This window comes from Triturus cristatus, chromosome 4_2, assembly GCF_964204655.1.
Source record: "Triturus cristatus chromosome 4_2, aTriCri1.1, whole genome shotgun sequence".
Lineage (NCBI taxonomy): Eukaryota > Metazoa > Chordata > Amphibia > Caudata > Salamandridae > Triturus > Triturus cristatus.
The window spans coordinates 914,900,124-914,915,538 of record NC_140586.1 but is presented as its reverse complement, the minus strand read 5'-3'; the positions used below and the strand labels follow the sequence as shown (position 1 = coordinate 914,915,538).

General features: G+C 45.2%; 1 protein-coding gene across 9 annotated transcripts in view; it reads left to right on the top strand.

Moving 5' to 3' along the window:
* SZT2 (SZT2 subunit of KICSTOR complex) overlaps positions 1 to 15,415 on the top strand; it is a 937,318-nt gene that overhangs the window by 277,245 nt on the left and 644,658 nt on the right. For 8 of the 9 annotated variants that reach the window (XM_085602966.1, XM_085602963.1, XM_085602965.1 and 5 more), the window contains exons 25-27: positions 13,934 to 14,110; positions 14,694 to 14,898; positions 15,270 to 15,326. In XM_085602966.1, coding sequence (XP_085459092.1) covers positions 13,934 to 14,110; positions 14,694 to 14,898; positions 15,270 to 15,326 — 439 coding nt within the window. The remainder of the gene's footprint in view (positions 1 to 13,933; positions 14,111 to 14,693; positions 14,899 to 15,269; positions 15,327 to 15,415) is intronic. The other variant, XM_085602961.1, reaches the window with a different exon arrangement.

The window sequence follows — 15,415 nt, the reverse complement described above, 5'->3', positions numbered from 1 at the left end:
AGAAGAGCACTGGGCAGGACATTAAGGATTTTATGTTTTAGTTGCTTGTTGAGTTTTGAGCTTTATTTTTTTATTTCTAAGGGGATTTGCAGGAAGGCAGTATCCCGAAAAAGTGACTTCAGTTCAGTATGTGCTTATGTTCAATAATTATTCAGACGCCTGATCTCTCATATTAAATTAACTTTGGGTGTAAATTTTGTATGAAAGAGAATAGGAAAACAAACACATGTGCACACTTCTCTCCTCTTATTTCTGTGTACACGTTCCTGTCTTTCTCCCCTTCACCCACCTCTGGTTTTCCTTTTTGCTGTTTCTTCTCCATCCAACATGCCCTAGTTCAGGAACAATATCCTATTAATTTAAATGGCAAAATATAACACAACTTGCTTGTGATACGGTGGGAATGCGGGCGTCGAAGAACCACGCCTCTGAGTAGCCGCAAGTGACCATCGCCCCACCCCTAGCAAAGGTGGATCGTTTTTGGCGTGCAGCAGGCTGGCGGTCTCACGAGTCCTGCTGAGTGAATGCGGATCTCCGGTCGTGATTCTCTTCGGATCCGCTGCGGAGCTTTCTTTCTGCTTTTTAGGGTGCTTTTTCTCCTGGTTAGACGGCAAGGCTAGCCCGGTGTATTGGACGGGGACGGAAATGGAGACGCAGGTTGCTTCAAGCAGTGGTGGCCGCTTTGATCTCATGACGAGGATATATGCCGAGTGCTGGTTGTGAGCTGATGCTGACGCTGAAAATTTGCCCTAAAGGCCGAGTAGAGATAAGTGAAGTGAAAGCACAGCTTTTTATCTTTGGAGAGCAGGACAGACTTCACTTCTTTCTCTCTTCTCCCAAGGCATCTCCTCTGTGCTTCCTCAGTGTGTGTATATCAACTCCACGCTTTATTGCTCTTCATTGCCTCTTCGGTTCAGTTATATTTTCTAGGGAGAGATTGTATAATGGAAGCACAATAGAAGCATAATTCATAAGCACCACTATATTACACCGGGGAGTTGTAAGGGGGTGCAGAGGTCAAAATGGGAAAACTGCTTAATACCCGTCTCAAAGTTAAAACTCGTCGAGCCCAGGCGAAGGAGGCAAAAGAGGTAGCCCGACTGGCTAGTAAGGAGAATGCCCCCAATTTGCTTGGTCTGGATATTACACTAGAGAGCTCAGAAGAGGAGGAGTTATCCTTTGTTGTATCTTCAGAGCAGGTGGGCACTGCCGGCTCGGCTGACAAAAATTTAGCTATAGCTATGCCAGTTACTTCTTTACAGAATAATTTGGGGACCGAAGGGCCCAAAAAGGCGAAAGGGACAAGAGAAGCAAAACAATTTGCATTATTTTTTTAAAAAGCAACGCTGTAATCTCCCTCTCTAGGTTCTAGCCCAGCCCTGAAACCTTCCAAGGAATCTTCGGGAGTCATACTACCACCAGCTCTAGTACCAGCAACAGACTTGGCTCATATTAGTCAGGAAAAATTGCAAGGTAGCCTGAAAACTGATCTTCTTACAGTCATGGAGTCATCCTTGGGACAAAATCCAAGTCAGGATGAACTGACCTCCTTAACTGTACTGACTGCTCCAAATGGGAGACTAGCGGGGCAACCAGAACCATCAGAAGGACCTGGTCAAGTTGTTATCTCCAGTGCTCCTGGCTCACCGTTGACTCCCCAAGTTGAGACGTCGACACAGTTTCAGGTTCTCCCGCAAGAACTGGTACTCCCTATTGGCCTGATGTCTCCCAAGGGGATATTGGTAGGGAGTTCTTCTTCTTTTGTTGTTGACCCCTCCCTTGTTACCTCTAGTCCAAATAAGGGGCCAGCTGGCGAATTTCAGATCAGTGTCCAAGACATGCTGAATTTAATTCTGGAGGAAGTCCGTGAGTTGAAGAGAACTCAGAAAGCTGAACTTGCCTCCTTTCATCAACGTTTAGGGAAAATCGAAGAGACAAGGTTGAATTTTCCAATTAAACTTCAGGAGGCAGAAGCCAGGATCTCAGTTCTAGAGGACCAAATGACTATTGTAATGGGAGAAGCCAAAGCTATAGCCAAAAGCAAGAATCTTCTTGAGAATATACTGGAGGAGCTAGAAAACCATTCCCGGAGGTCTAATCTCCGGATAGTTGGAATCCCGGAAGGGATTGAAGGCTCCCAAACCCTGCAGTGGGTTAACTCGTTCATTAAACAAAGGGTTAACCCAGAGTTAGAAGGTGATCTTACCATCGCCAGGGCTCATCGTGTTCCTGCCCGTCCGTTTACCAACTCTATGATGCCACGGACAATACTGTTAAACTTTGCAGACTATTGTGTGAAAGAGAGAATACTGACTAAAGCAATCCAACAGAGACAGTTTGTAGTGAATGAGACTGTAAAATGTTGTATTTTTCGCGATATGACTGCTGTGGCGGCACGTACAAGAAAATAATTTGTGAAGATCCTCCATTTGTTGAAAGCTAATGGGGCGCAAGCATCTATTGCCCAACAATCCAAACTGAGTCTTGGTTAAGGGCAAATTTTTATGTTTTCCGATCTGGATGAAGCCCAGGATTTATTAAAAGAGATCTCGCAGGGATCCAGGGCCTAGAAGGAAATGCTTGATTTATTAGAATTGCCATTGTTATAAATTGGGGGGTTAGGTGGGTAAGGCTTTTCCTCCCTCTCTTACCTCATGCCTCTTGCCTCTGTCATTGGAAGGTTAGTTGTTTGCCATGCTGTTATTTGATCATAGTGGTGGTTCCACCTTTATAGCGCACGTTTGCTTGCATGTCTAATTAATAGTTGAAAAATTAGGCATTGCTGGGGGGGCCAGGGGTAGGATCACTCGGGTGTAATTACATGACACCCAGGTTAGAGGGGGGGGGGGGGTGAAATGTGGTTAGCGTGGTTGGTGGGGGATTTCAACATTTTGGGCAGAGGGGTGGGATGGGAGCATAAGGGGAAAAAATGTAGTCCTTTTTGTTTGCAAATTCATTCTGGTTTTATACATTCACTTGACTCTGGGTAGGGTGTTTAAGGGGTTTCAGTTTTGGTTGGTTCTTAATTATGGCTAGCAAGGAATTGCTGAAAGATGTCTCTTTTTAATGTCAATGGTCTCAATAATCAAAAGAAAATGCGGGCAATTGAATTAAGGATCAAAACGGAAAACCCGGCTGTGATTTTATTTTACAAGGGACCCATATATCAGCTGCAAAGCTGCCAGATTTTTCTATGTTTAGGTCCTGGGCAGTCTATAGGGGATTCTCTTCGTCTTCAGCTTCCCATAGAGGGCCAGCAATTTTTTTTTAAGTAAAAGATTTTAGGCGAAGGTTGTCAATTTTGATAAAGATCAGGATGGTCGTTGGTGTTGGGTTACCTGCTCTCGCAGACAGAGACCGTGACCGATAACTTTTGTCAACATGTATGCCCCAGTTGAGGATAATCCCAAGGTCTTTGAAGATCTGTTTCAGTCCCTAATACAGGTACCGGGTGAGCTGATTCTTGGGTTTTATTTTAATGTTCTAATGAATCCTAAAATCGACTCCTCCGTGCAGGCTAAAAAACTGTTGAAACCTAAAGTTTTTAGAACTATGCAACATTATGGAGCAAATCTGGACTTACAGGATCCATGGCGTGCGGCCCATCCAACTAAAATAGCGTATACTTGTTGGTCAGGCAGATTCTGTACCTCGTCACTCATTGACTTTTTCTTGGTCTCTCGGAGATTGCGCTTTAGCCAGCAGAGATCTCTACATAATGGATTCTCTGATAATGCTATGTTGGCACTTGAGGTACATTTAGGAGATTGCGTTAGAACCCCTAAGATGGTCGCTGAACAGACAATATTTTAATGAAGAGGACTGGGTGGGTTTTATTGGGATGGAGATCAAGGAATTTTTATCACAAAATCGTGAGTCTGCACCACTGAGTGTGGTCTGGGACGCACTCAAGGCCTTCATCCAGGGGTTAATCATCGGTAAAGATGTAGAAAATTTAAAAAAGGCCAGGGAAGAAAAGTGAAACTTGGAGCAGAAGGTCCAAGGGTCTTACTCTGTATTTCTTAACAATCCCTCTGTGTTTAACCAGCGCCGGTTAGATCAGGCTAAGCGTGAACTCAGTGCCAATTACTACACTCGGAACGAAACCTCTTTTCAACAATACCGCCAAAAATCATATGAGGAAAGTAATTTTATGGGTAGGTTTCTGGCCTGGCAGGCTAGGGAGCAGGCTGCTTCTAATCAGATCAATGCGTCAAATTGCCCCTTAACCGCCTCTCGCACAGATGACCCAGTTAAAATTGGTGAAATAATGCTACACCATTATGGGTCTATTTATGGTCAACAACAGACTGTGGATATGAATTCCCTAAAAAGATTTTGGCAGAATAATGGATTACCGATACTCTCGGAAATGGAAAAACTATCTATGGCAAGCCCCTTTACTATGGAAGAGCTGGAGGGGGTCATCAAGAATCTACCAAATGGCAAGGCCTATGGGCCGGATGGGTTTCCGCCTGAATTTTTTATTTTATTTTTTATTTCAGTTGCAGATTCTGTCCTCTGTTTAGTAAACTCTGTTAAGGGGGGGGGCAATACCAGAGTCTTTCAGACAAGGTAACATAGTTAGTTTCCTGAAAAAAGGTAAGAATAGTGAGGATCCGAACTGATAACGTTGCTAAATTCAGACTATGAAATTGTCACTAAATTGTTATCAACTCGGTTTAATCAACACGCTGCGCAATTGATCCATTCGGATCAGAATGGTTTTATTGCTAGCAGGCAGTTAGCCACCAATACACATGATTTAACTGAGGCATTGGATTATTTCGACACTCAGAGGATACCCGCATTAGTTCTCCTATTAGATGCCGAGAAGGCTTTTGACCTTGTCGTGTGGGAGACATTGTTTATGATTCTAGGTCATTTTGGTATTTCCTCAAAGATCACTGCTCTGATTCATAATTTATATCTCAACGCAGAAGCCAATGTAATTATTAATACTTCAGTGGTCGGGCAGGTTAAAGTTAAACAAATTTTATTGAGTTATCCAAAAGACATAGGCACATACACGTACTCCAAGAAGGCTGCAAGTGGACAGATTAAATACAAACTTAGTGCTGAGCAGGACATTACAGATCTGTGGTGCATCAACAATCATCCGCAAGCAAAGGAGAAAGGAACCTCCTCCTAACATGGGGAAATGAGGGGTGCCCCTTATCGCCGGTCTTATTTGCTTTTGTTATCGAACCGTTGGCGATAGCAATAAGGAATTGTGCTGATAATAGTCCCCCAATTCCATCTATGGCGAAACTGAAATTATACGCCGACGATATCATACTTATTATTAAACCTGAGATCGAGGTTCAGGCCAAAGTTTTCCAGGTCTTTGAGGATTTCGAGCTATTAGGTGGGTATCGTATTAATAAAAGGAAAACTGAAATTTTACAATATGGCGGAGCAGGCTTGGATCTGCACTCCGATATTCTCTCTTGTGTTAACACCAATCCTAAGAGATATCTGGGGGTATATTTTTCCGAAAGGGTCAGCGACTTATATCATCTGAATTTTGCACCGCTTCTTCGAAAAACTCAGACCTTGTTTTTACGCTGGAATTCTCTCCCTTTATCTATCTTGGGCCGGGTGGCCTTGATTAAAATGTCTGTTCTTCCTTTATTTAATTTTTTGTTTTCGACCATCCCCTGTATTTTATCTGGCTCCTTTTTTTCCCAAGTAGAGTCAATGTTTGCAGCCTTTCTTTGGGCAAAAAAATCACCACGTATTGCACTTAGCACTTTATACGAAGAATCGGAACAGGGAGGCTTAGCTCTTCCGAATCTCAGGGATTACTATTATGCCTATCTTGCACAATATTTATCTAGATTCAAACCGCAATTACAATCAAACCTCTTTATTAATGGTTTTATGATGCTGATGTGTAAGGAAAGTCAGATCCACTCCCCTTTGTCAATCTTTAAATCCCCTAAACTGGTTTGTTATAAGTGTCTTCAATGGCTTTTTAAAATACAACAGGCTCTCTACAAAAGATATTCTATCCCTGTAATTAATTCAGCTACTTTACTATCTGGCATTTTACCATTAGCAGGGATTAGACATTCCTCAGATCTCACATTAAAGTGGGCCTCTGCTGGATTTTGTAAGGTCTCAGATTTTCTGAGGAATGGAAGATGGTTGACTATGACCGAAATGTCGCAAGTGATCATTAATGATTTTATTCTTTTAGGGTCATATAACATCTTCCACAAATTCCTTGCTGAATTAGATGTATCCCAAATTGGCGAACAACATCACCTAGTTAATGAACTTTTGGAGGATGTACCTGGCAGGAAACCTGGGGCATGGAAAAAGCGTTTAGCTTTAGCTAGGGGCCTGTATCTTGGACAGAAGGCAAATAAAAAATGGATGAATCATGAAGACTTAGAAATCTCTGCTAATATGTGGTCAGTTATTAATAAACTTAATTTCAGTACTCTAAGAGGTGCGAATTGGCGAAGGATGTTGTTTTTTTAGCAAATGGCAACTTTACCGAACCCCTTCTTCCCTCTCGAAAATGTATGCCAATCAATCAGCACACTGTTTTCGCTGTATTAACCCCTTCAGCGCGGCGCGGATTTCCACGCCACGCTGAAGATTCCGTGCGCGGGCGGGGCCATGACGGAACGGTTCCGTCATAAGCACAGCCCAACCGACGTGCATGACGGAACCGTTCCGTCAAGCGCGTCGAAGGGGTTAACCATCCTACAGCTAATTGGTCGCATATTATGTTGCAATGTCCTATGAATCAGAGGTTTTGGGAGGATATTTTTTGTCACTTGGAAACTGAATGTTGTATACAATTAGTAGTGAATGATTTGTTAATTATTATTGGTTTTGATCCAGATCTTTTGCTTCCTGACCAACTGGTCAAATTGTTATACATTGCAATGGCAGTAGCTAGATCACTTTTGTTGCGAAGGTGGTGTACCGATTTGATTCCTTCTGTCCTAGAATGGGTACATAAGATGAGAGCGGTTAAAAGAAGTGAACGCACTTATGCACTACGTGTGGGGGGGCTTAGGAAGTTCGAAAAAATCTGGGCTACATACTTTGATTAAGATTATCCTCTGCCAGCCAAAGTGCTGGAAAAAGCAATGAATAGTCAACTCAGTGACTTTCTCCATCTTAATAACTCTTTAGATCCTTCACAATATGGGTTTAGAGCCCTACATAGCACTGAGCTGGCGTTACTAAAATCGACTGATGAAATAAGTGGGGCCATGGACAGGGGAGGAAACGGAATGTTGATCCTCCTTGACCTGTCCGCGGCCTTTGATACGGTTCACCACAAGGTTCTACTGAACCGGTTGTCGGAAGTACGGATATGTGGTTCGGCCTGGCAGCTGTTGAACTCATTTTTGACAGACCGATCACAAACAGTGGATCTAGATGGTAATGTATCTGAACCATTTTCCTTGCCATGTGGGGTGCCACAGGGCTCAACCCTTAGCCCTACACTTTTTAATATCTATGTGGCACCCCTGGCAGGCATTATCAGATGTTATGGTTTCCAGCTTACCTCCTACGCCGACGACACACAAATTGTGCTCTCGTGATGGAGGGAGCAGAGAAGGAAGCAGGTGCACGTTTCCATGACTGCATGGGATCCATCTCAACATGGATGTCAGCCAATTGTTTCTAACTCAATTCAGCCAAAACTGAAGTTCTGAGTTTTGGTAACAATCCTTTAATGTGGACACCAGACTGGTGGCCTGATAATTTGGGTCTCTGCCCCACACCAGCCAGAAAAGCTAAAAACCTAGGTATAGTGGTAGATAACAAACTTACCATGGAGGACCATGTAAGCACAGTGACCTCCGCATGCTTCATGGTGCTCAGAATTATTAGGAAAATTCGGTTCTTTTTGACTGAAGCGAGTTTGCGAACGGTAGTGACAGCACTTATTATGTAGTGACTTGACTACTGTAACAGTCTATTTCTTAATATTCAAAAACAACATTTGAATAGGCTGCAGGTTGTCCAGAATACAGCAGCTAGACTGCTGACGGGGACACCCAGATTTATCTCAGTTAAGAAAAAATGTAAAGAATTACATTGGCTTCCAATACATCTGAGGTCTCGCTTCAAGGCGCTATGTATTGTGTTCAAGGCGGTGAATGGAATGGGTCCTGAGTTTCTTAAAACTAAGTTCTCATGGTATATTCCAAGCAGAAATCTAAGGTCTACAGGCTCTAAACGGGTGAAAACCCCCTCTTTTAAGAGGACAAACTGGGGGGGTATAAGCTTTGTTTATGGTGCCTCAAAAGCCTGGAATGATCTGCCCTTCGCTCTGAGAAGCATCTCCGACCTCACCTCTTTTAGGAGACACCTTAAGACATGGTTCTTCTCCCAGTTTTAGATCTCTTCCCCGCAGGTATTCAGTGCTTAGCGCCAGGACACACTAGGGTAACCGTGCGCTCTACAAGCTTTAATAACGTAACATAACCGTCTTACGCATGTTGTCAAAAAGCTAATAGTATCTTTGTCTGTTTTTTGTAGCTGTTCTTGATTTTTAAGTGCTTTCTGTACTATTCATCAATTATACTAATATTATGCCCAAAGGAAAACTTGTTTTATGAATGAATTTGTTTTAATATTTAATGTATTGGAATTTTTTGGACTTCAATAATAAATAATAAAAAAAGTTTAGATAAAACATATCTCTACATTTCTAATAAACAAACAAAAAAAAAGTGCTTGTGATACTCCGTGAGGATGTCTTTAGAAGTCCATCTCCTTTGTCATTCTGTGATGCACTCGATTCCCGTAGACTTCTGTGAGCTACAATGTGTTGGCTTCTGCCCAGAAAATAACTTGCCGATGTCTTGCTTTTTGTGTGTGTCTTTACTTTCTGTACCTATGCCTGAACAAATGCTCACCTCGTCATTTATTTTTGATTGGTCTTGTTGCACAGCTGTATGTGTGCTATATTACTGATGTTAAGTCTCTGTTCCATTCATGGTCCTCTTGATGGTAGGTGCTGAAGCCCACTCCCACCTGTGATATAATGTCTTTCACTGCAGAACGTGCCATACTCCAGTTAATCCATCAACCATACAGCATCCCACCCAGAATGTGCTTGGATGCTTCTTGTACTCCCAAATTATGTATTTCTCATCATTGTATCATTTAATGCTGTGTGGCGTATACGTTTTGTGTTCCCGATGCGTCTTCCATAACAAACCTGTTAGTTCAACTATAACTTTGCTGTTTTGAATGTACAGCGAGTGTTTGTCAGTAACACCATTTTATTCAATTCCTAAGATTGTCCTCTTATTTGTATGAAAACTTACATTCATAGTAGAATTCAAAATTTCCTAGCTAACGTAACAAAATGTTTCAATTCTAATAAGGATACGGAGGCGAGGATTAGGCTTTACTTCCTTAGCTTTAATCAACATATCAAAACTCCAGCAGCCATTTCATTAAGACGAATCAATGAAAAAACTACATTTCCCATGTACAGTAGGGAAAAACAACACAATCAAGTCCATCCAATCAAGAGCCAGTCTGCTGTATAACGTCCTGTGAAGCCCTACTACCCTCCTCTTTCTTCCTGCGACGGCTGTAATCTTTGACTTTGGTTACTCCTGTTTATTAGATTCTGCTCCTAGAGACAAGAAATGTACATATTATTTGCCCCTGAACCGGAGCTACATACTGCATTACGCAATACAGGGCCACATTAGAACGTTCATATTTGCAGCATAAACAACACAAGTTCACATATCAATGTCTAATATAACACAACTGATTTGAATGCTCATAACTTTTAACATAGTTCGTCGGTCATAGTTTCATATGCTTTAATGGTGCGAACTACACACAATTTAGGGGATTGTATTAGAGACGGATAAGATACCAGCATAGAGCTACTTTTCGTTCTGTGAGAAATGTGAAAAGTCACCCCCTCAGGGCCCGGACATCCGAGACTCTGTGACGCGATAACTGACAAAGTAGCATCGCTAACTTGGGCGACAATTGTTTCCTGGAAAGGAATTTGTTGAAAGGCCAAGACTGAAACAAAAAGAGAACCTTGTTAACATCCCATACAGATGTGTACCTGGGTTTGGGAGGAACTGAGTCTGATACCCCGCATGAGCTTCCTGACTAGCGGGTGTTCACCCACCTACTGTCCATCCCCGGAAGGTGTCCCGCCGAAATCGCCGATCTGTAAGTATTAATAGAGTGGTACGCGAAACTTTTAGAAGCCAGGCTCACCAGAAAGTTCACAACGGGACAATGTCCACCCCCAGGGGATCAACTTGGAGTTGGAGACACTAACCTAACCATCTTGACCAGGCAGATCCATATAGTTTATTTGTACTGTCTGCCCAGGCCTTAGCAAGCAAGGGGGAAGCTTCTGCTGAAAGGCCTGGGACTTTCCATCGTCACCTGTAATCATCCAGGCCATGAGGCCGAGAGATCCCGATAGGACCAGCGGGTGAGGAATGTTCTGGGACTCCCTGAGGAGATCCGGAAACGGGGGTAGAGGGATTGGAAAATCCCAGGAAAGTTCTCTCATCGCTGGAAACCAGGCTTGTGATCTCCAAATTGGAGTGATCACCACTACCTCTGCCTATATTTGCCTGCACACCTGAGCCGTCAACCTCGTGGTCATGGCAAATGGGGGGAAAGGCATAAGGTTTCTCCCTGCTCCAGTCCCGGAGGAAGGCATCCATGGCTGTCGCATGTGGGTCCGGCCTCCGATTGCAGTGCCTGTCGAGCTGGAAATCTAGCCGGGACGCGAAGAGATCCATGGAAAAGGGACCCCATCTGTCCTGAATCAGACAGAAGACATGGGAGTTCAGTCTCCAAATGCTGGGATCCCTCCAATGACGAGAGTGCCAATCGGCCACCAGGTTGGAACTGCCCGGGAGATGCTCGCTGACAGAGATTTGGTTGAACAAACAATACTCACACAGGTTCCGTGCGAGGTCCGACAAGGTCTTTGACCGCGTCCCTCCTAGGTGATTGACATAGAGTACTGCTGCCACATTGTCCATCTTGAGGAGGACCGAGCATTTCACCTTCTCCTTGGTCCAACATCGGATGGCGAATTAACCTGCCATCGACTCCAGACAATTTATGTGCAGAGATCGTTTGGTGGAGGACCACTTGCCGCTGGTGGAGAACTCCCCACGTCGCGTGCCCCATCCGGAGCTGCTGGCGTCTGACTCGATTACCAGGTCGGGTTGAGAGCCGAAGATTGCCTTGCCATTCCAGGCCTCCATTTATGCTAGCCACCAGTTCATCTCCTCTCTTGCTTCGAGAGACAATGGAATTATTTAAGAATAAGAGAGGCCTTTCCGGAGATGATCGATCTTCAAACGTTAAAGGGCCCTGTAGTGAAGAGGGCCAGGAAAGATTGCTTGGATGGTAGACGAAAGGAGACCCACTATCTGTGCTAGATGACGGAGTGATACATGGGACTTGGAGATGGTTCTCCACAATTCGTGACGGATCTTGGTCAGTTTGCGCGGGGGTAAACTGAGGTTTGTCTCGGTCGACTTTACCAAAAATCCTAGCAATTAGATTGACTGCGATGGGGTTAGTACCGATTTCTCTTCGTTTAACACGAACCCCAGAGATTCTGGAAGCTCTATCGCCATCTGCAAGTGCGCTGCTAGACGACCCGGGCATTGATCCATGAGCAGGATATCATTGAGGTAGATAATAAGTCTTATACCTCGGGCCCGTAAATGCTCCACCACCGGCCTCATCAGCTTGGTGACGCACCATGGAGCCGATGAAAGACCGAATGGGAGGGCGGTAAATTCGAGTACCTGAGAGTTCCATCCAAGGAAGGCCGGGGGCATTCAGCCTTCAAACAGCCCCTTCCGTAGGCGGCTGGCCATGTAGGCCGCCACCTTGGGTACAGAGCACCAGTCCGCGGATCTCAGACGCAAGAGGTCATCCTGTGTCTGCGGGGAGGTTTGACCCAGGTCTCCGGGCGCCACGGTCTGAAACCGGCCCCGTCAGAAATGCTGGGGGAATCCTCTCCCTCCCCTCTGTCCAACTGTGGTGGTGACAGTGGAGTTGTCCCCGAAGGGCCTGGTGTCTGAGGCTCTGGGATGGGCTGGGCGTCCAAGGAAGCCTTCTTGAGGCATGCAAAGGCATTGATCGACCCCGGGGTCGTCCGCACGCTTGCGTTTGTCCACATTCTGGGGTGGGGGAGCCTGCAGAGCCATTACCTGCCCTGGAGATAGGGGGGCGGGGCAGGCGCGCAACACCCATTGGGCTCACCGGGCTTCAGCCCCCCCGTCATGTGTGTCAGCCCGGCTGAGACAGCCTCGCGGGCTGGCGTCCATCTAATTGCAGCCGGACCCGAGTACTTCACAGGTCTTTAAAACACCATTTATTCGTTAATGAGGCTTTTGTTGCGTTTTCGCCCCTTCTGCCTATGGCTGGAAGACTTAGCCCCCCCCGAAATCTTTTTCAGCCCCCCCCCCCCTCCTGGGGGCCCATTAATGTCTTCCCTCGGTTTGAGGCGTCGCTGGCACTGCGCCTGGAGTGACGCCAATCTCCTCTCCAGGGGGATACCACCTGCAGCACAGCCCTGAGAATGGAGGCATCCATTACCTCATAGAACTGGTCGTTGATGAGGAGGTAAGTAACTTCTGCCTCCTCCATATAGTCCCCAGTCTCATCATCCTCCATGGACTCCATTCCCACCTGGGAGCAGAAGTCCCACACTTAAGCAGAGGAATATACCAGGTAAATACCAATCTAATCAAGTGGGACTGCCCCCTGAAGTTCTGAGGGGTTAATAAGCGCCTGGGATGACCCTAATGCCAAGTAACTCTTACCCCGTAGGGTGTTATCCCTTCAGGGGCCGGCTCGCTAAATGAGGGATTCCCCCGTATGGAACAGCGCGAGCGATTACTTTCATTCAGCCGACTCGCGAGGGGGCTAAAAATGGACCGCTCGTCTATGGCGGTAACTGACCAGGCTTCCCCCGTGTAATGCCACAGCCAGAACACTCGTCAATGACAAGCGGAGAAACTGACGTGTTCCGGCTGCCGGGGCACGGGGGACGCGCCGCGCGCGAAATGATCTAATGCGCGGGCCCTCTGTCGGTCAGAAGACTGCACCGCGCTGAGCGAGCCTCCACTGCAGCAGCCGCGGAGGAGCGAGGAGCTCCCACGGCGCGTCAAGCAACACACATGAAACCAGTGCTCTGAGTGGAGACTGCGTAGGAGTGGTTAAACCCCCCGCGGCGCCTCACCAAGACCAAATTAGCACATGAAATCAACGTCCAGAAATGAGAGGAACCATGACTTATCTGTGTTGCTGCTGAAAAGTAAAAGGAGGCGGGACGTTATACGGCGGACTGGCTCTTGATTGGATGCACTTGCTTGTTCCCTACTGTTCATGGGAAATGTTGTTTTTTCATTGATTTGCTTGAATGAAATGGCTGCTGGAATTTTGATATGTTGATTAAAGCGAAGGAAGTAAAGCCGAATGCTCGCCTCCGGGTCCTGCAATAGAATCTGAGCCCCCAGCTCTTCAAATATCTGCTCATAAAGGACATATATTGAAAGTGCAGGTACTTACTAGTCAGTGATGGCACTGAACTTTGCACTCTTCTTCTAAATAGGAAGCATGGTGCTGTGACCGACTGTATACCTTAAGCTAAATGTCCTTTTCAAGCTCGCAATCTAGTTTTCATTTATTCATAATTGTGTCAATTAGAACTTGCACTGGTACACGCTACTTGAGGCAAGGTTACGTCACCAAGACACTTTTGACGACTGACAATTCTAAAGAACTCACACTTTCTCCCTATAATTGTGTAAACTGTGCCCCATTTTGCTTGTGCTTCTCTCCCAAGACATAATTTTGTGCCCTTTTTGATGCATGGTCCTTCCCATTGGACCAAGTATGTGCAGATAACATGTAGATATTTAATATCCAGATGTGCAGAAACTGATGCCATCAAGCCCAGATAAAGCTCTCAAGGAAGAAGGACGGCAAGGAGAGAACCCCTCAACTACAGACAATAGTAGCATTGGAGACTTAGCCAGCCCACAGGAAAAGAAGGTGGAATGGAGGCTTGGCTCTGTGCCTATCCTGAGCGTCACTCCGGCCACTGGTAAGCCTTAATCTCTCCTCTAAAGTCTGCTCTTGGGTTTGACTTTTGTTGTTACCACCATAACACGGCGCACATCAATGTCACACTTAAGATTCACCTTGGGGCATGCAAGATCTTAGAGGAGTGGATACTTTTTTAAAATTATATTGCCTTTTGCCAACCTGTGAAATTGGCTTCTGCTGGGCAGACTGGCAGACCCAGTAAGCTGCATTCTACGACTACTAATATCCTTCATTCGCTTTCAGGTTAGATCATGGTTAAACGTTGAACTGTGTGAGTCATACAAAGATTCAGCTGTAAGTCAGATGTAAGTGGGAGAGGTGGTGGCAGGGAAATCATGCCATTTAGGGTGTGCCATAATATTAGATTCTTCTGCATAAGAGAGTGAAAGGGCATGAAAACAAAGCAACCCAATCAATAAATGCATTGGATGGATTATTTGTTTAACCAGGGTATTGCGATGTGGCCAGACCTTTGCTTGGGAAGGATGGGTTAGCGGTTCATTCCTGTGTTAGTCTTTTCCACATGAAGTATTGTTGAGATTGGGTTTTATACCCCTTCACATGGCTCTTTGCTTTTGCAGATGCTAAATTTGACCACACAGAGCTCGGAGGACTCCAGAAGCGGGACGCTCACATCTCGTTCATTCGGCAGGCCTCTCAGCCTGATCCCAATGACCCCCGACGCCTCCGCTGTCCTGTGTATGTGTACAACTGCGCAATGGATGTGCTCCGAGAGCAGCTGATCAACCCTCGTCCCGATAAGGCTGCCCGAGATATCTTCTTCAGGTAAATATTTCCAATCCCGATTCCTTTTCACTAGTTCTGAGGCAATGTCGAAGAACCCACAATTGAGGGTTTTAAGGTCAATGGGCAGTTCTTTATTTTCATAAACAAAGCTTCTATGTGTTTTTTGTTTCAGTAGAAAGGGGGTGTATGTCAGCAGTCCACCCTGCATCTTGGCAGGAAAATGTCAAATATGTGCATGCTTTTATATTTAATCTTTTCTTGAGATTGCTAAGACTTGAATGCAAATATTAGACTCACCAAAGGTCTCTTTCTGGATTGATTGATTTCTTTATCCCCTTGGAGGCGTGGAGATATATAGGGACGCATTTTGGGTGATGGGTGTTTCTAAAACTATTTATTTTTTCCCCCAGTGAGTATAGGCAACAGGACTGCGGTACCTGGGAAGTGTTTCTGGATGTAAAAAACAGGTAGTTTAAATGTGTCTTGCTGCTTCTCCCACTTTAGGGAGGATCTGTGCTTGCACTGCATGAGCTTGAAATGTGTGTTGCAGAGGGCA